Source organism: Bufo gargarizans, chromosome 2 (genome assembly GCF_014858855.1).
Source record: "Bufo gargarizans isolate SCDJY-AF-19 chromosome 2, ASM1485885v1, whole genome shotgun sequence".
In the NCBI taxonomy this organism is placed as follows: domain Eukaryota; kingdom Metazoa; phylum Chordata; class Amphibia; order Anura; family Bufonidae; genus Bufo; species Bufo gargarizans.
In genome coordinates, this window is record NC_058081.1 from 471,271,349 (window position 1) to 471,291,045 (window position 19,697).

Sequence of the window (19,697 nt, forward strand, 5' to 3'; positions counted from 1 at the left end):
TTCAGGGAAAACAACTGACTAGGATCCTTTGTCACTTAATACCTAAATAACCAATATGGGAGTCATGCCACTGAAAAGGGAAATCCCTCTTGAATCTTTCTGTTAAAGAGCGGGCAATGTTTATGCCTAAAGCGGTGCATTTGGAGAGATTAATTTTAAAGTTGGACAGAGACCCAAATTTGTCTAATTGTTTCAGAAGGGCTAGAAGCGCTTTTTCTGGATTTGTCAGGAATAATAACATATCATCCGCGAACGCGGCTACAGTATGAACTTCAGTTCCCACTGCTAGTCCATTGATCGCAGGGTCTTGTCTTAAAGCTTGGATGAACGTCTCTAAGCAGAGTATAAACAATGTGGGTGAGAGCGGGCAGCCTTGCCGCGTCCCGTTTGCTATATTAAAAGTGGGGGAAAGGATGTCATTCACTTGGACCTTTGCGGAGGGGCTAGAGTACAGAGACAGCACCGACAAACTGCAAGGGGAGACCGAATTTCAACAGGGTGGCTTTCATAAAAATCCAATCCACCCTATCGAGCGCCTTCTCAGCGTCAGTACTAAGGAACGCAAACTTCCGCCCTTGTTTCAAGGCGTACTGCTGTGCCTGAAGGACTCGAAACGTGCTGTCCCTGCACTCCCTGCCCCCTACAAATCCAGACTGTTCCGGTGATATAATCCCTGGCAACAAAGGAGAGAGTCTGTTGGCCAAAAGTTTCACCCACAATTTGACAAACGCATTTAGCAGCGAAATCGGCATATAACTGGAAGGAAACTCTGTGTCTTTGCCCAGCTTCGGCAGCACGATAATATGTGCCTTTAGTGCCTGCTTGGTTAAAGGGGTTCCGTACATCAATGAATTGAAAAAAGCGACAAGCTGCGGACCTAATACTGGGAAAAAACATTTGTAATAAGCCACAATAAGGCCATCTGGGCCAGGGCTCTTACCTAATGGTGTGGATTTAAGGACCTTTTTAACTTCATCTAGTTATGGGGGCCATCAAAGCTATTTTAGAAGACTCTGAAATAACTGGTAAGTCTAACCGTTGTAGGAACCTCCCAACTTCCTCTTCCCTAATTAGTACTTCCTCCCCAGTCTCATCAGGCCTAAGGTTATACAATGCATGGTAATAAGCACTAAATATTTTTTATATACTTTGGGTATCTGCAGTGAGGGACCCATCCTGTGATCTCATATGTTTAATGAAAAGGCCTGATCATCTCGTTTTTTAATTAGCACCGACATGATTTTACCGCCCCTATTTCCATGGACGTAATGTTTGTGTTTTACTCCCAAGTAAGCCATGGTCGCTTTCACGTTTAGTAACCCCTTAAGTTCCTGCCTAATAGTTTTTAGTTCTTCCAAATCCCGTATTGCTAGTGACTTTTTATGAGACGCTTCTAGTGTGGTAATACGGGCTTAAAGGTCTGACATTCTCCTCATTCTGTCTTTCTTAATGTGGGAACCCAACGCGATGAATTCCCCACGTATCACCGCATTATGTGCTTCCCACACTATGGCCCTAGACGATGCAGAATCAACATTCAGGGTAAAGTACTCTTGCAATTTCTGTGATATAGATTCCACTTGTGCCTAAGAGTCGAGGAGAGTATGGGAAACAGATAAGTCAGGGAAACAGATAACAAAGGAGACCGGCGCATGATCAGATACCGTGATATTATGGACTACTGAGGATTAAACAGCTGGTAAGTATCTATAAGAGATGAAGAAATAGTCCAACCTCTGATAGGACTTATGAGGATTAGAGTAGAATGTATAATCTCGCCTATCTCCATGCACGAATCTCCGTTTGGACAGACTTGAGAGCTCGAAATGAAACAGCAGATTTCTGGGTTGAAGAATCAAACAGAGGGTTCAGGGTTAGGTTGAGGTCACCCCCAACTAAACGGACGCCTGTGGCAAAGGCACTGATCGTATTAAGCATGACCTTCAACCAGCTGGCCGTTTTAAAATTCGGGGCATATATATTGCAGATAGTGACCATCAAGTGCCCTATTTCGCTTTTCAAAAGAAGGTACCGTCCTTCAGGGTCTTTCAACTCTGAGTGTAATGTAAAGGGGATACCCCGTTTAAATCCAATGCTAACTCCTCTTGCGGAGTAGCTATCAGAATGAGCATGGTACAATAAACCGAAAGAGGAGTTACCCACTACCAAGGTTGGGCACTCTGGAGCTAGAGAAATGGGTCTCTTGGAGGAGGGCTATGTCAACTGTGATTCTTCTAAGGACCTGGAACATTCTGCTGCGTTTCACTGGGTTGTTACAGCCATGGACATTAAAGGTGGAAAAACTTTGTGTTAATGGGGCCATTAGTATGGTCTATAGAACCGCGAGCGAAGGCCGTATATATGACCAAACATCAAGGATATACTCAACAAAATAAACAAAACCATAAAGTAAGTGAACGTATCCAATAAGTAAATTCCAATATAATCGGAATATTGTACTAGGAGGGGGAGGTAAATACGCATGCCAGCAACATGTGTATCCCGACTAGCCCAGGACCCCACCAACCCAGCCTTGCAATTAACTGTGATAAGGTGTTCGGGAACTACCCTTTATGACCCACCTATTGGGTGAAGGGAGAGCCCATGATAGACATAAACCAGTAAGTATAGCGAACACAGATACATAGTAATCAGGAACAGCAAGATCATTGTATAACTAGGAAATAACGGCTGTTAAAGGTAACGTAATGACTTAAGGACATGGTCCTAAAAAACAGTCGCTAGTAATAGTAAAATACCGCCAGGGCCCGACCCTTAGTCTTGCGCGCCTTTGGTCAAGGCCTTTCTTATTCCTGGGGTCTAGATCTCTGGGGTCTTGGTTTCATCCATTTCGATACAGTTGGAAGCGGTGGTAAATCCTCCATAGTTGGGATGGGCATCCACAAAGGGATCTCCAATGGCGACAATTGCAGGTGCACGGACGGTTATGCGGTGATTCCCAGCTGTAATCAGGATCCCAAAGGGAAAGAGCCATCGATAAGGAATCTTGAAAGAGCGAAGGAGGTCAGTGAGCGGTTTTAAAATCCTCCATTTTTTGAAGGGTAGAAGCAGCTAAGTCCTGATATAGCTGGACATTAACCCCTTGTAGCTTCACTTCACCTCTTTTCCTTGCCGCCTCTAAGATCAGCTCAGTGTCTCTATAGCTCAGAATGCCACATATTATATCCCTAGGGTTGTCAAAGGATACCGGTTTAGGTCGCAAGGCCCGGTGCACTCTCTTAACTGTGACATGGACCGCTTGTTCTGGGCCTAGAAGCATATTAAATAGAGAGTCCATAACCTGTAACAGATCTTCTTTATCTTCTGCTTCTGGTAAGCCTCGGATCCTAAAGTTCCTACGCCTATTCCTGTTCTCCTGGTCCTCCATCTGCAGCAGTAGAGTATTCATCGCTTTAGTGTGGGAGTGCAAGGAGTCCTTTACTGCCGAATTGAAGGTAAGTAAAGCGTCCTGGGACTGCTCGAGGGTATCGACCCGATCACCTATATGACGGACGTCAGATTTAATGGACGCCAGGTCGGATGCCAGCGGAGCCAGAGCTCTTTCTAGCGCTCCCTCCAGAAACTCTCTGGTGAGTTCAGACTGCTCACTTCCGTGCTGCAGGCTATATGCCTCCATAACCTCATCATCTCTTGACGCCTGAGAGTCTGCTGCGCCATCTGGGGCCGCGCCATGCTGTTTCGGCACCATCTTGGAGGTCCTTTCTGGCGGCTGAGAAGCCGGTTTATTGAGAAATTTCTCCATGTCCGACCGTGAATTCGGGTCTCCCTTATGCGCGGGGATGTCTTGCGGGCACTCCTTCGGCTGAATCTTCATGCCGGTCACAGGGTAATGCTAAGAATGAGGCTGAGATAGGGTCTGGTGGCGAGAGCTCTGCTAACAAGCAGCCACCATCGAGCTCAGTCAGGCCACGCTCCCAGTGAAATAAATTTATTAAAACAATACAAAGTTTAAAGTCTACTATTTTCTACTATGTATATATTTAGACACATGAACTATAAATATATATATTTATACATGTTAAAAAAAATATATATATATATATATATATATACAAACATTATACACTACAATAACACTACCTACACTACATAAAAGTCACAATACCCTCTAAGTATTCACCCCCACCACCTAAGCACACACATACACACAATAATAGCAACACCCTCAACAGTGGCGTACATAGAGAAGTATGGGCCCCATAGAAAGGATCTAACCAGGCCCCACACACAGGACAGAAGGGTTTCTGCCTAAATCCTTTTCAATTACCCTTGGGCCATTTTTCCACTGCCTCATTTGCTAAAAGTTGTTCCTTTAGAGGGTAAAGTCCTGGCCAAGTTTTCACCTCCAGTAGAAGAGGAGATAATCCACCTAAGACTGGGCCCCCCCTCTTGCCCTGGGCCCCATAGCAGTCGCATGCCCCTGATTATATATATTTAATCTATCTAATATATAAAGCTGAGTGTATATATGTGTGTGTATGTGTGTATGTCCGCTAAAGGAATCCGCACCGTCGCATTTACAATCACGAAATTTGGCACACAGGTAGATCAGGTGTCCGGGAAGGTTTAAGACCGGGTCTCAGCTGTCTAGGACGTACCATTCCTGAGATATTCCCCAAAAAATATGGCACATCACATGACCTACATTAGCCAATAGAAGCTTGCAGGTCCTTAGTCTCCACATACACACAGTTTTACACCAGGTTTCCATAACAAACCAGCCATTTTTCTTCACTGCTGCAGGTCAGCTTTAAAGGGGCAGGGCGCTGTGGATGACACTGTAAAGAGCGGAGTGCGGTGGAGGTCACAGTTCAGGGGCAGGTAGGGTGGCCATTCAGGCCACCCTGAAAAGACGGACTTAAAAACGCCGCCACCAGATCCACTAAGCCACGCCGCTGGTCCAGTTAGGCCATGCCTTCTCCCATTCCACAGCCAACGGGGATTGAAAAAAATGAAAGTAAAAAAATCAGCTTCTGTCAGCTTCAGGGGTGGGAGGGAGAGAGGATTTCTCCCTGCAGGTCATGCTCAGCACAGTGCTGCTGTCTGGGACATCCAGGCCCTGTGCCTGACGGAGGACAGGAAGTCTGAAAACCAGACTGTCCACCCTAAAACCAGACCTCTGGCCACCCTAGGGGAGGGCTGCTGTGGGGGTCACAGTTAAGGGGGCGGTCTGCTATGGAGGTTAGTGTTAAGGGACAGATTGCTGTAGAGGTCACTGTTAAGGGGACGGGGTGTTGTTGAAATCACTGTTAAGGAGATGGGGTACTGTGGAGCTCACTAATAAAAGGGCGGCTGCTGTGGAGGTCACTGTTAAAGGGGCGGGCTGCTGTGGAAGTCACTGTTAAGGGGGCAGAATGCGGTGGAGGTCACTGTTAAAGGGGCAGGCGCTGTGGAGGTCTCTGTTAAAGGGGAGGTCACTGTGAGGTCACTGTTAAGGCAGCGGGATACTGCGAGGTCACTGTTAAGGCAGCGGGATACAGTGGAGGTCACTGTTAAAGGGGAGGGCACTGTGAGGTCACTGTTAAGGCAGCGGGATACTGCGAGGTCACTGTTAAGGCAGCAGGCTACAGTGGAGGTCACTGTTAAGGGAGCTGGGTACTGTGGCAGTCACTGTTAAAGGGTCAGTCGCTGTGGAAGTCTCTGTTAAGGGGGCCGGGAACGGTGGAGGTCACAGTTAAGGGGACTATAACCTATGGTCAGTATTAAGGGGTGGGTGCTGTAGAGGTCACTGTTAAGGGGGCTTAGAGGGTGTGGGTACGTGTAGAGCAGCAAGGAATTACTTATTACATTTTATACAAAAACATACAGTGCTAAAAGGTTACAAGGACATACAGATAAGCCGATAGTACAGAAATAAAAAAAAATGAATAACATACCAATTAGATCTGTTCTGGGATCTCTTCTGGTAGAACAGCTGAAAGCTTACCAGACCTACAACTTGGTATATCTCCAGGATCTGACCATGTGCGATTTACAGCATGCAATTTTAAAGGGTCTTAGCAAGCCCCCACCCTCCAATTAGTTACTTGACAGGAGGCTGGCTAATTGCATGCAAAAAGTGGAAGGTTGGAAGGCATAATTCTAATTTCAGCCAATACTTCTTGAAGGTATCTCTGAGAAAGGTAATATGACCGGCTAATTTTGCCGGATATTTTACCAACCCAGCTATACCAAACATTATAGCACGGCACTGGATGGGCTGGAGACATACCGCCTGTGGCCTGCAGTCATTCCATTAGCTCCTCCGTGGTAACTGGCAAGCAGTACAGTTTGGCCTGCTGTCTGCAAACAACTTTGAAGAGGTCCCTTCTCCAGACATGGCCGTTTCAGTAACTTCTTGTATTCCCCATGTAATAACAATTCTGGAGCATCGATTCTTATGACTCCATGTTGTGCAATTCCTTTATTATTTCTACTAGAAGTTCTGAATAAATTGTCAGGAGCTTGTAGTAAAGGTACAGATGGGTGTTACCAGTCGGGAATGTCTCCCTGCGCAGTCTGACACCAGCAGCACTGATTGGACACACACCTGCTGCTGGTAACACCCAGCAGTACCTGCAGACTGCTGGCAATTTATTTGTAAACGTCTAGCAGGAATAATAAATGAATGGCACAATATAAAGTCAGAAGAATAGATGAGGAATGCAAGTAGTTACTAGAACTGACATGTCAGTAGTGGTGACAGTTCCTCTTTAAATGCCCTCCAGTCTACAACATCCTGCGTTCCAGGAAGATGGCATCAGAACAGGATATTTACATATATATATATTTGTTTTCCATTATTTATATAGTGCTATCATGTATCCTCTGATATACAGTGCATTCAGAAAGTCTTCAGACCCTTGCACTTTTTGAGGCCATCTGCTAAAATAAGTTCTTCCCATTAATCTGCATTCAATACCCATAATGAGTAAAGAATGTTCAAAATGTTTGCAAATTTATTTAAAAGGAAAAACTTGCATTGATATAAAGTTTTCATAAGGCATACATATTAGGACATCCTCAGACATCATCCACAACTCCCTCCTCCGTCAGGCAAACCTTCATCAGACAAAACTCCCTCCTCTGTCAGCCCAAACTCCCTCCTACCTCAGACGTCAGCCAAAAAATACCTCCTCCATCAGCCCTCAGCCGTCAGGTGTCAGCTCTCAGCCGTCAGGGGTCAGACATCAGTGTCATCCCTCAGCCTAAACTCCATCAGCCGTCAGGGGTCAGACATCAGGTGTCAGCCCTGACCCATATTCCATCAGCTGTCAGGGGTCAGACATCAGGTGTCAGCCCTCACCCATACTCCATCAGCCGTCAGGGGTCAGACATCAGGTGTCATCCCTCAGCCTAAACTCCATCCGCTGTCAGGGGTCAGACATCAGGTGTCAGCCCTCAGCCTAAACTCCATCAGCCATCAGGGGTCAGACAGAGGTGTTTGATTGGGTTCAAGTCAGGACTCTGGCTGGGCCACCACGCAAGGACATTCACAGAGTTGTCTCTTAGCCACTCCTGTTTTTTCTTGGCTGTGTGCTTAGGGACACTGTCCTGTTGGAAGGTGAACTTTTGGCCCAGTCTGGGGTCTAGGGCACACTGGATCAGGTTTTCATTAAGAATAGCTCTGTACTTTGCTCCATTCAGCTTTTGTCCAACCCTGACTAGTCACCCTGTCCCAGCCGCTGAAAAACACCCCACAGCATGATGCTACCAACACCATACTTCACTGTAGGGATGGTATTGGGCAAGTAATGAGCAGTGCCTGGTTTCCTTTAGACATGTCAAAAAGTTCAATCGTGGTTTCATCAGACCAGAGAATCTTTCTTACAGTTTAAGGCCCCATGCACACGACCGTTGTTTTGGTCCGCATCCGAGCCGCCGTTTTTGCGGCTTGGATGCGGACCCATTCACTTCAATGGGGCCGCAAAAGATGCGGACCCATTCACTTCAATGAGGCCACAAAAGATGCGGACAGCTTTCCGTGTGCTGTCCGCATCCGTTGCTCCGTTCCGTGGCCCCCACCCAAAAAAATATAGCATGTCCTATTCTTGTCCGTTTTGCGGACAAGAATAGGCATTTCTACACGGGCGGCTTCCGTTTTTTGCGGATCTGCAGTTTGCGGACCGCAAAAAACAGCATGGTCGTGTGCATGTAGTCTAAGAGTCCTTTAGTTGTTTGTTAGTTTTTTTTTATTCCAGGGGGCTTCCATGTGTCTTTTACTGAGGAGAGGCTTCTTTCTGTCCACTCTGCCATAAAGCCCATATTGGTGGAATGCTGCAGTGATGGTTGACCTTCAAGAAGTTGCTCCCATCTGCACACAGGATCTTTGGAGCTCAGCCAGGCCCTTTTCCCCAGATTACTTAGTTTAGTGGAGCAGACAGCTCTAGGAAGAGTCCTGGTTGTTCCAATCTTTTTCCATTAAATAATTTTGGAGGCAATTGTGTTCTTGGGAGTTTTCAGAGCAGTTGGAATTTTTTTTTTTTCTACCCTTCCCCAGAGCTGTGCCTCCACACAATCCTGTCTCTGAGCTCGGCAGGCAGTTCTTTCCTTGTAAGGGTACTTTCACACTAATGTTTTTGTTTTCCGGTATTGAGCTCCGTCACAAGGGCTCAATACCAGAAAAAAATTATCAGTTTTATCCTAATGCATTCTGAATGGACAGCAATCCGTTCAGTATGCATCAGTTCAGTCCCTCTTACGTTTTTTGGCCGGAGAAAATACCACAGCATGCTGCAGTTTTCTCTCTGGCCAAAAATTCCTGAACACTTGCTGGAATGCCGGATCCAAAATTATTTTCCATTAAAATGCATTAATGTCGGATCCGTCCCCCAAGTGTTCTGGAAAAACGGATCGGGTTTCGCGGTCTGCACATTCGCAGACCTTTAAAAATGTGAAAAAGATAAATACCGAATCTGTTTTTTCTAGATGACCACTGGAAAAACGGATCCGGTATTGCAATGCATTTGTCAGATGGATCCGGATCCGGCAGGCAGTTCCGGTGATGGAACTGCCTGCCGGAATCCTCTGCCGCAAGTGTGAAAGTACCCTAATCCAGTTACAGTATGGTGGTGTTATCTGGTGTCTCAGTATGATTGTGTTATGCAGACACAGTATGGTGGTGTTATTTAGTTACAGTATGCTGGCATTATCCAGTTACAGTATTCTGGTATTATCCACTCACAATATGGTGGTATTATCTGCTGTCTCAGTATGATTGTGTTATGCAGACACAGTATGGTAGTGTTGTGCAGTTACTGTATGGCGGTTATCTGTCTAGGTATAGCTGTGTTATCCAGTCACGGTATGGCGGTGTATATAGTAATTTACTATCATCCAGAGATAGGGCTACTCTGTGTATATAGATTCCAGAGTCTGGTACAGTGTACCTGTATACTCCAATACAGCACATGACTCTAGGGGGGGCAAAGTCCACACCACTGAACCCAATAATCAGGCTGGTGTAAATATCATTATGAGAGAAATTTATCAATCATGCAATTGTTAACATTTATGAATGGCTGATCAGTGTAAAAGTCTAGGTTGTCCTCTTACCTGCTGCTGTCAAAATATGTTGGGAGTGGTAGTTTTGCACCAGCTAGAGCCACGGGTTGGAGATCATTTGTCTATGTCAGATGTTATTGACTAGTATTACGTAACATTTTATTAAACATTCCCACATGACTCCCACAGGAATGAATGGAACATGATTTGTGCCACACTAATGTAAGCAACTAAAGCTGCAGTCAAATACCCAATGTCCCATTAAGATGGAGAAGTGTCTGCTTAGCCAATGCCTGGCTGAGGTGGGTCACCACTGCGGCCAGTGATCGGCTGAGCAGGCATCTACAGCTTTGGAACAGGAGCGGTAGAGGACTGGTGGGGGCGAGTATCCCTTATTTCTTTTAGCTCAGCCCCATTCACTTTAATACAGTGCACATTTTTGCTCGACTGCGCATGCATGTCAATGTCGGCGCAGGAGACAAACAGGGCTGGACGAGTTTGCAAAAAAATAAAATGAACATTTTTTTCAACCCTATAAACATTTTTTGATTTTAATCTTGATCTTCTTATTTTTGTTAAATAACTGAAAAAAAATTCAAGACTATATAGATTGGCAATGCAGGGGTTACTGTACATAGACTGGCAGTGCAGGGGTTATATGTAATAACCCCTGCACTGCCAGTCTTATATATGTGTGTACAGTAGCCCCTGCACTACCAGCCTATGTTTATGTAGCAACCCCACAGTGCCAGTCTATATATATATATATATATAGATTGGCAGTGCAGGAAAAGATGGTGGGGAAAATGACTGACGTGACGTGGTGGGCGGGCAATCGTGCTAGTGACGCCTGGTATTGAAAGTACCGGCTATACAATGCGGTCTTCATTAGTTAAATAAGAGGCAGCTGTGGGCTAATTGGCCATGCCCTGAACGCCCCATGACTGGGTAGTGTGGTCGTACCCTTAAAGTAAACTGCATTCAGTTGCTCAGACTCCCTCCCCCCTCCCCCTCCATACAATGCAGAACAGGAAGGTAAGATGAAACCACTGCACCGCTTACACAACACACTTATGTGATGTAACATAGCTACATACCAAGACACTTCATTTCTTCAAGAAAATAAATAAATCAGATAAAGGCAGGAGGACATTATTTTCTGAGTCTTTTATTTGCCATTTAGCACTGGGCACATGATTAAGGCACTTTAGGTAATGATCTGGCATCATGCCCAGGTATTGTCTCATTCTTAGTGTTCTGCTGCTGTGTGGCAATAGACAAGTCTGAAAAAAGTAACATTTCTGTATAAAATAAAACAAAAAAACTTTTCTCCATCTTGTAGGAATCCATCCATGATGCCCGAATCCTCCTCATTCAGTTTTTTCCTTATTGTCCCTCCAGATGACGTAGTTTAGGGTAGAGGCTAGTGACAACCAGGCAATGTAAGGAAACATTAGGTAAGCGGCCGTCTTGCTGATAGGATACCAGGATGCAGTTGTAAGGACAACCGTACCAGTGAGGAAGACTAGTTCAACAAACCCCTGTACCAAAGAGAAACAAAATTAAAGGGGGATTCCACCAAAACATAGAAGTGTCCCATTTCCTTACTACTGCCCAGTTTATCTGTGCTTATGTTGATACATTATGATCAAACAAGATCTAAATTCAAAGACCTCAAAAGACTACCCATCTTATTATCATTGGGTTATAATATCATTGTGTCTAACTCCTGAAAGTGAATCTCTGGTCGTTTTTAAGGCGAACCTAAACTAACTTGAATATGTGTATCATCAACATGCCTGGTACTCTCCATTCATCCCATGCTGCCTCCATTCTTCTCCTCCTTCAAGATAGCCACCATCTCAGACTTCCCCATGAAGGGCACTGTAGGAAAGTGTAAGGGTTGTTTCACACGAGTGGATGTCGTGCGTGACATCCGCTGCGTGAATGAGAGCCAAGACCCGATGCGGACTGCAGAAGCACGGAGCATTAACATGACTGATAATGCTCCGTGCCTCTCTGTGACCTGTTTACTACGAAATCACAGTGCCCTCTACTAACCAAATATTGAGATGAGAATTTGGGCAGTACAGTGGCTCAGTGGTTAGCACTGGTGCCTTGAAGTGCTGGGGTCGGGGTCCTAGGTTTGAATTGGGCAATATCTGTATAGAGTTTGTATGTTATCCCTGTGTTTGGTGGGTTTCCTCCCACACTCCAAAGACAAACTGCTAGGGAATCTAGACTGTGAGCTCCACTGGGGACAGAGTAATGATAATGTCTGTAAAGAGCTCTGGGATATGTTGGCGCTATAGAAGCAAGATAAATTTATACAATAGTATCACTTACCCAACCAATTTTATGAGCGCCAAAGAAAATGGGAGTCCAAGCCCAGTTAAGTGCCAGTTGTCCTGCATAAAGTCCTAATGGAACCACAGCATCTTCTGTGAATCCACCCAATTCTTTATAGATCAGGTATGATCCATAGCTTAAAAAAAAATAAAGAAAAATCAATACTTTTAGAGGTTTGTCCAGTTTACAAAACCTATTTTTATATACCCTGTTGGGAAATGGAGTTAATAAAGGGGGTCTTCTGTTCAGAATGGCCATTTTTACTCTGGAGGACCCCTCCTGTCCATGAAGGACACAAACAAGCCATGTAATAGATACTGTGGAATGCTTAGCCCCTTCCTGACATGCGCTGCACATGTACAGATGTGCGCATGCCGGGCAATTAAAGATGGCGCCTGCTCGGCTTTTACACAGCAAACACCTGGAGCTAATGTCTGTGATTGGCGATAACGCCAGATGCAGTGGTCAGTTCTGAACAGTTTGTTGCCCATAGCGGCCAATCACAGCACAGCTTTCATTTATCAAGAGCAGAAAACGAAATGAAAGCTGTGCTGTCACTAGCTGCTATGGGCAAAGACAAGCTGGGGTAACTTGCTATTTGTGAAAGATATTTGTTGTAATAAAAATAAAGTGGGCACATACCATTTTTGCCACTTTTTTGCTGTTTACACCACTATCATCACTTTTAAAAAGTGGGTGGGAAATTAGTAGTGGTTAGCGGTTTTAATTTTAAGATGAACTGATTAAAATAAATAATAAGCAGTGATGGCCAGTTTGCATTGTTCGCCAGCGAACATATGTGGGCTGCCATCTTTTTTCACAAGTCCGGTGAGGCACAGGTAAGCCCTTACCCGTGCCTGTGCGCAAGCCGGTCTAAAAAAAAAAAAAAAAAAAGTGCAGTCAGCGGGAGCAAGCAGTTCTGAGAACAGCCCGATGAAGGCCCCCGGTGGCTGTTCTCGGAACTGCCTGCTCCCGCTGACCGCACTTGTTTTTAGACCACAGCCTTCATCGGGCTGTTCTTGGAACTGCCTGCTCCCGATGACTTTTCAGACCGGCTCGCGGCACAGGTAAGGGCTTACCTGTGCCTTGCCGGACTTGTGAAAAAAGATGGCAGCCTGCATGTGTTTGTGGGCGAACAATGCGAACTGGCTATCACTGATAATAAGCATACTCTTAATAGGGTGGGGGGGGGTACAAAAGCTGGAGTAACATATTTCCGGAGTAGAAAAAAAGTCCCAAACCCTGTGTTTGCAATTTTTTAAAAGCCACTTGCAACAACTTTTGAAGCAACTGTTATTTCTCTGCTACCCTTGCTACTTTCCAGAAAAGGGGGCATGGTGGAGTTGGGGCTAGTGGGCCTAGCACATCAGATGAGTGTTACCAGTTGGGGGTGTATCCCTGCATAGTCTGACACCGGCAGCCACTGATTCAACAGTTTCAGACTTCCCCAAATTGGAAACACCCATATGGCCCTTCACTGCAAACAGCTAGTAATTCATTCTTAACTACTAGCAGGAATAATACAGAAGTGGGACAACATGAAGTCATAAGAATACATGCTCCAGAATTGTTATTACAGGGGGGATACAAGTAGTTACTAAAACAGACATGTCAAGTGAGTTTTCCCAATTTTCTGTTTTCATTAAACCAAATAAAAAAAAATAAAAAAATATATAAAATCTTTGTTTTCTCACCATTCTTTAATATGAGATGACATATTAGTATATAGTATGAGCAGAACTGTATTTGCCACTAGGCGGCAGAGGCAGAGTCATTAGAGGCAGAGTTTGTTAAGAGCTCATTTGCATACCATGTTCCCAGAATTTCAGAGGAGCATTACCTAGCCTAGAACGATCCTGGCTGCAGTGTAAAGTACAGGGAGGGCAGAGCTGCAGAGGCAGAATGTAAATCCCTTTAAATTCTCATGCATGTCCTCTTTATGTTACATACCCCATGGAAGTATATAAGGTGGTCCACACTGGAGCAAACATCCAATTAGGTGGGCGCCATGATGGTTTTACGAGGGTGGTGTACCATGTTTTGACTTCCTTACGGGTAATGAGTCCTCCAAGTATTCCACCCACATGAGGCAGAAGAGAGAGACCAACGGCGGGTGCCCAGGATGGCATTTTACTGCTGAAGAAACAGAAACATTGAATCAGGCACAGTTAAGATATTTCACATTCAACGCTTTAAGGCTACATGTACACGATCGTATGTGTTTTGCAGTCCGCAAATTGCGGATCTGCAAAAAACAAAACGGATGACATCCGTATGCCATCCATTTTTATTTTTTTTGCGGATCCATTGTAACAATGCCTAAAACGGACAAGAATAGGACATGTTCTATATTTTTTTTTTGCGGACCCCTTGAAATGAATGGGTCCGCATCCTATCCGCCAAAAAAATAAAAACATGGAACGGACGCGGAAACAAAATACGTTCGTGTGCATGTAGCCTTAGGGCTCATTCACAAACATGTGCTGCCCGTTACCGTATTGCGGACCGCATTTGCAGATCCGCAATACATGGGCACCACTACAGAGTGCTTCCTTCTTTTTGCCGAACGGACGGATCACGGATCCGTTCAAGTGAATGGGTCCGCGATCCCCATGCGGCTGGGCCACGGTCGGTGCCCGTGCATTGCAGACTGCAATTTGCGGTCCACAGCACGGGCTTCACACGCTCGTGTGAACAAGCCCTTAGGCACATGACTGAAATTCTCTGAGAAGATGCTACCTCTCTTATGCAGAACCATAAGTACCCAAGGGTAGAAACACTGGGGGAGATTTATTACGGCAAATGAAAACTAGCTTAGTTGCCTATAGCAACCATTCAGATTTCACCTTTTATTTTTTACAGATCCTTTGGAAAAAAATGAAAGGTGGAATCTGATTGGTTGTATGGGAGACTAAGCTAGTTCTACTTTACACCAGTTTTGATAAATGTCTACATCCTAGAGTCTTGTTCTGCCCCCCCTACCTCTTTGTAACATAACATTAGCTCAGTAGGGAGGGGGATACATAGATCTGCAGAAGAGCTGTATACACAAGACGGTAGGATACAGTCATGTGAAAAAATTAGGACACCCTTTGAAAGCATGTGGTTTTTTGTAACATTTTTAATAAAAGGTTATTTCATCTCCGTTTCAACAATACAGAGAGATTAAAGTAATCCGACTAAACAAAGAAAACTGAAGAAAAGTCTTTTCAAGATCTTCTGTAAATGTCATTCTACAAAAATGCCTATTCTAACTGAGGAAAAAGATAGGACACCCTTGCCCCTAATAGCGAGTGTTACCTCCTTTGGCTGAAATAACTGCAGTGAGACGGTTCTTGTAGCCATCTACCAGTCTTCGACATCGGTCTGAGGAAATTTTACCCCACTCCTCAATGCAGAACTTTTTCAGCTGTGAGATGTTTGAGGGGTTTCTTGCACGTACAGCCCTTTTCAAGTCACCCCACAGCATCTCAATGGGATTCAAATCTGGACTTTGACTTGGCCATTCCAGGACTCTCCATTTCTTCTTTTTCAGCCAATCTTTGGTTGATTTACTAGTATGTTTTGGGTCATTGTCATGTTGCATGGTCCAGTTCCGCTTCAGCTTTAATTTTCTAACTGATGGTCTCACATGTTCTTCAAGCACCTTCTGATACACAGTAGAATTCATCGTGGATTCTATGATGGTGAGCTGACCAGGTCCTGCTGCAGCAAAGCAGCCCCAAACCATGACACTTCCACCTCCATGCTTCACAGTTGGTATGAGGTTCTTTTCTTGGAATGCTGTGTTTGGTTTACGCCAAACATGTCCTCTGCTGTTGTGTCCAAATAATTCAATTTTGGACTCATCTGTCCAAAGAACATTATTCCAGAAGTCCTGGTCTTTGTCAACTTTATCTCTGGCAAATGTCAGTCTGGCCTCGATGTTTCTCTTGGAAAGCAAAGGTTTCCTCCTTGCACACCTCCCATGCAAGTTAAACTTGTACAGTCTCTTTCTGATTGTAGAGGCATGTACTTCTACATCAACAGTAGCCAGAGCCTGCTGTAGTTCTCGAGATGACACTTTAGGGTTTTTGGAGACCTCTTTTAGCATCTTGCGGTCTGCTCTTGGGGTGAACTTGCTGGGGCGACCAGTCCTGGGCATGTTGGCAGTTGTTTTGAAAGCCCTCCACTTGTAGACTATCTTCCGGACAGTGGAATGGCTGATTTCAAAATCTTTTGAGATCTTTTTAAATCCCTTCCCAGACTCATAGGCTGCTACAATCTTTTTTCAGAAGTCCTCTGACAGCTCTTTTGCTCTCACCATGGTGCTCACTCTCACTTCAACAGTCAGGAGCACACCAAACTAAATGTCTGAGGTTTAAATAGGGCAAGCCTCATTCAACATGCAGAGTAACGATCTACTAATTATGTGCACCTGGTGTGATATACCTGTGTGAGATCTGAGCCAATTTAAAAGGGAATACATGTGAGGGTGTCCTATCTTTTTCCTCAGTTAGAATAGGCATTTTTGTAGAATGACATTTACAGAAGATCTTGAAAAGACTTTTCTTCAGTTTTCTTTGTTTAGTTGGATTACTTTAATCTCTCTGTATTGTTGAAACGGAGATGAAATAACCTTTTATTAAAAATGTTACAAAAAACCACATGCTTTCAAAGGGTGTCCTAATTTTTTCACATGACTGTATTCTCAATCCAGACTAGTTCCAAAGTTGCTTCATTATTTAAGATTTATTGGTGCTCTCAAGGGAAAACTGTTAAAACCACCATATTACAATATACTGCAGTTAAAATGTACATAAAAAGGTAGAGGAACTTTACTTGGTCTACTTTTCTGTTCACACATGATGTGAAATAGCCAAACGTTCTTTGGTTTATTTGTGACCGGACAATCTTTAGACCTAGGACTCCTATCATAGTAACTTGCCCAGATTTAGTAATGTGTCTGTGCCTAAAACCCCTCTAAAATGTGGTACAAATGGGCACAATTTGGCCCAAATAAAGTTTTTACACTTTTTTACAACTTGCTTGACAAGGGACGGGGCTCATCATAAAGAGACGGGAAGCGGTGTGGCCTAAGATACTCCAATTTGCAACAAAATTATGGCAAAGCCAACCAATAGTTGTTATACGTCAGAGAACAGTGTCTGTCCCTGCACCAGATTTACCATCTAGCCTGTGATGGATCTGGTGCAGGAGTAGACAACCTGTCTAAGCTATCTATAGCAGGTGTTGTGAAACTACATCTCCCATCATGCACACTACACTTGCTTGGCTGCTCTCTAAACTCCCACACAAGTGGAAGGAGCATGCTGGGAGTTGTAGTTTCACAACAGCTGGAGTGCCAAATGTTGTCGATCCCTGATCTATAGGATTAGTAAATCTGGGGATCACTGTCTCTTAAAGTTAACTCGTTACCAGAATTTGAAGGGTTTGTATACTTTTGCAACCCATTCTTTTTCCATCCAGATGGCAAATCAATGGGTGTTACTGCTGGCAAGAATATTGTAGACATATAACTGGGAAAACCTTAGCAGTGCCAGAACAAGCACTCATCTGCCCATTATCATACCCCCTTAAAGGGGTTGTCCCTCAGCAGCAATTTTTACTGGTCAATTAGGCAGGCCAAAAAAAGTGCCAGAGTGTTTCTTGATCTTGCTCATCCACTGTCTATACAAATGAACAGAAGTGTCGGAAACATCTGGGCACTCACATTCATTTCTGTAGAGAATGGATCAGCAAGTAGGGTCAACCCTACCTCAGAAATAGGGAGCTGGCACCTCTTCTGCTCCCGGTGGCCCTATTTTAGCATCTGCATTATGACCACCTGTGTTTCAACTGAACCTATGAAACCAGAGAACCCTAGTTTCACTCGAAGGTCTGGATCGTGTGGCCATAAGGCAGGCACGGAAATTCTACCGCTATAGCACTGCTCAATAGTCTCCAATACAATCGTATAAACACCCCCTCATACTAGAATAAGCAAAACTGCTGATACCATGTTGGTTGGCTTAGGGTTGTCAGCTATACACATACATGAAGAACCTCTTTTCATTTCCAAGATAATCCCCATGAATGCTCCACCACACCTTCATTGTATAAGACGTCTCACCACACACCCACCAGTATGGATTTATCTGGTACGAGCAGACATGTTAGGGTGTTTGCTGCCACAAGCAGATAAGACTACAGTATCTACACACTGCGTCTACTCAACACTTACAGAAGACCGACACTGCAAAATATGGCAGAGAATTGCTGAAGTAGCAACTCCCTACAATATACTGATCAGAAACACTCCATGGAGCCAAATGACTGCAGTTTCTCTCTCCTTGGTGACAATAGGAAGAATAGACAAGTGCAAATTACACTATGTCCTGCATTTCCCTCCTTTCCCCGAAGATATTAACCCCTTAATGCAAAATCACGTACATGTACGTAATCAACTAGCTCACTCCATACGTGACAGCAGGAACCCACCAGCAGTGACTGGGATGGCGCTGATCCCACAGTAGTGACTGTCTTCCAATCACAACTCCTGTTGTGAAATCACATGGCTATGCCATGACAGTCTGGGGCCTTTAAAAGCTTCCCAGGCCTATCTTGGCTGCCTGCCTGCAAAGCTGTGTCTGAGACAAAGCTTCAAAGTCAGTGTATCAGAATCCCATAGACTGCAATAGTATTCTATTGTAATCTATGGGACAAGCGATCAGAAGATTGCATGTTCAAGTCACCTAAGGGGACTATAAATTAAAGTGAAGAAAGTAAAATAAAAAAAACACCAATATAATAAAAATTCTAATCAATCCCTTCCCATATTTTACGTATCAAAATAAACACTAAAAAATAAGCATTACAGGTATCGTCACATCCAAAAATGTTTAAAATATTAAAATATTTTTTGTGCGGTGTATGCCATATAAGCTATGGTAAATTAAACGATGCCATTAAAAAAATACAACCTGTCCTGCAAAAAAATAAGCCCTCATATGGTTATGTGAAAAAAAAAGAAAAAAAAAAGAAAAAAAAAAAAAAAAAAAAAAAAAAAGTTATGGCTCTTATAAAGTGAGGAGGGGAAAAAAAAGAACATATAAAAATGAAAATGGGCCGGTTCCTTAACAGGTTACAATTTTCCCATTGTCAGTCATAAAGCATTACCACGATTCTTCTCCATAGTAACAGGTTATTCAACTTACTAGGGTATGTTGTATAAGCCGAGGGAGTGGTGTATTCTTCAGTGCGAAATATGTGCAGGAAGAATAAAAAATGATAATAGTAGGAAAAAAAAATAATGCAATAAAAAATGTGCAGAATAATAAAACAAATCAAATAAATAACTTTACCATGTGAGCAACAGTTTGGACAATTTTCCTACCCCACTCCCCACCTTCCAAGATATTCTACTCTAACCAGAGGGGGCACAGGGACCCCACTATATTGCAGCAGGGTGGTGCTGTATAGCAGTGGTGGGACTACAACTCACATCATGCCCTGACAGTCACAGGCTGCTTGGGAGTTGTAGACTTACCACAGCTAGAGAGTCACAGTCTGTCAAGGAATGCTGGTTATAGTCGGAGACTAAAGTAGAAGAACTACAAGTCCCAGCAACGCCTGCTGGACAGATAAGCAAGTTCCTATGTGCATTTGTGAAGACATTAGGGAGAAGCACTCACCTCTACTCCGGTCACCTCTGCTGCTCTACTACTGTCACCAGGGTAGTAGGAGTATGGACGCTACCCTGTTAGCTTGGGCGTGCATTGATCACCTGACCAGGGGGCGGGGTCCAGGGGTAGAGAAATTCCATCGTCGGCCATCTTAACTCTGGGCAAAACCAAGACTTCACC

The 19,697-nt window shown here is 44.2% G+C and overlaps 1 protein-coding gene across 2 annotated transcripts; it reads right to left on the bottom strand.

Annotated features, from left to right (window-relative positions):
• Nucleotides 1-10,652: 10,652 nt before the first annotated feature.
• On the bottom strand, nucleotides 10,653-19,662 carry TSPO (translocator protein). 2 transcript variants are annotated; one of them, XM_044277846.1, is made up of 4 exons: nucleotides 19,527-19,662; nucleotides 13,804-13,989; nucleotides 11,851-11,989; nucleotides 10,653-11,045 (listed from the first exon to the last, which is right to left on the bottom strand). In XM_044277846.1, the coding sequence occupies exons 2-4, from the start codon at nucleotides 13,980-13,982 to the stop codon at nucleotides 10,875-10,877; spliced, it is 489 nt and encodes a 162-aa protein (XP_044133781.1). In that variant the 5' UTR covers nucleotides 13,983-13,989; nucleotides 19,527-19,662; the 3' UTR covers nucleotides 10,653-10,874. The 2 variants fall into 2 exon arrangements, with proteins under 2 accessions (XP_044133781.1, XP_044133782.1); XM_044277847.1 differs by having other exon boundaries at nucleotides 13,804-13,986; nucleotides 19,527-19,598.
• Nucleotides 19,663-19,697: the final 35 nt, after the last annotated feature.

What these genes read in the sequence shown, in the direction of transcription:
- TSPO (XM_044277846.1), bottom strand. Translation starts at nt 13,982, where the DNA reads ATGCCATCCTGGGCACCCGCCGTTGGTCTCTCTCTTCTGCCTCATGTG. An exon ending in ACCTTATATACTTCCATGGG is followed by an intron (nt 11,990 to 13,803) that starts GTATGTAACATA and finishes TTTTTTTTTAAG; the next exon opens with CTATGGATCATACCTGATCT. An exon ending in GCGCTCATAAAATTGGTTGG is followed by an intron (nt 11,046 to 11,850) that starts GTAAGTGATACT and finishes TCTTTGGTACAG; the next exon opens with GGGTTTGTTGAACTAGTCTT.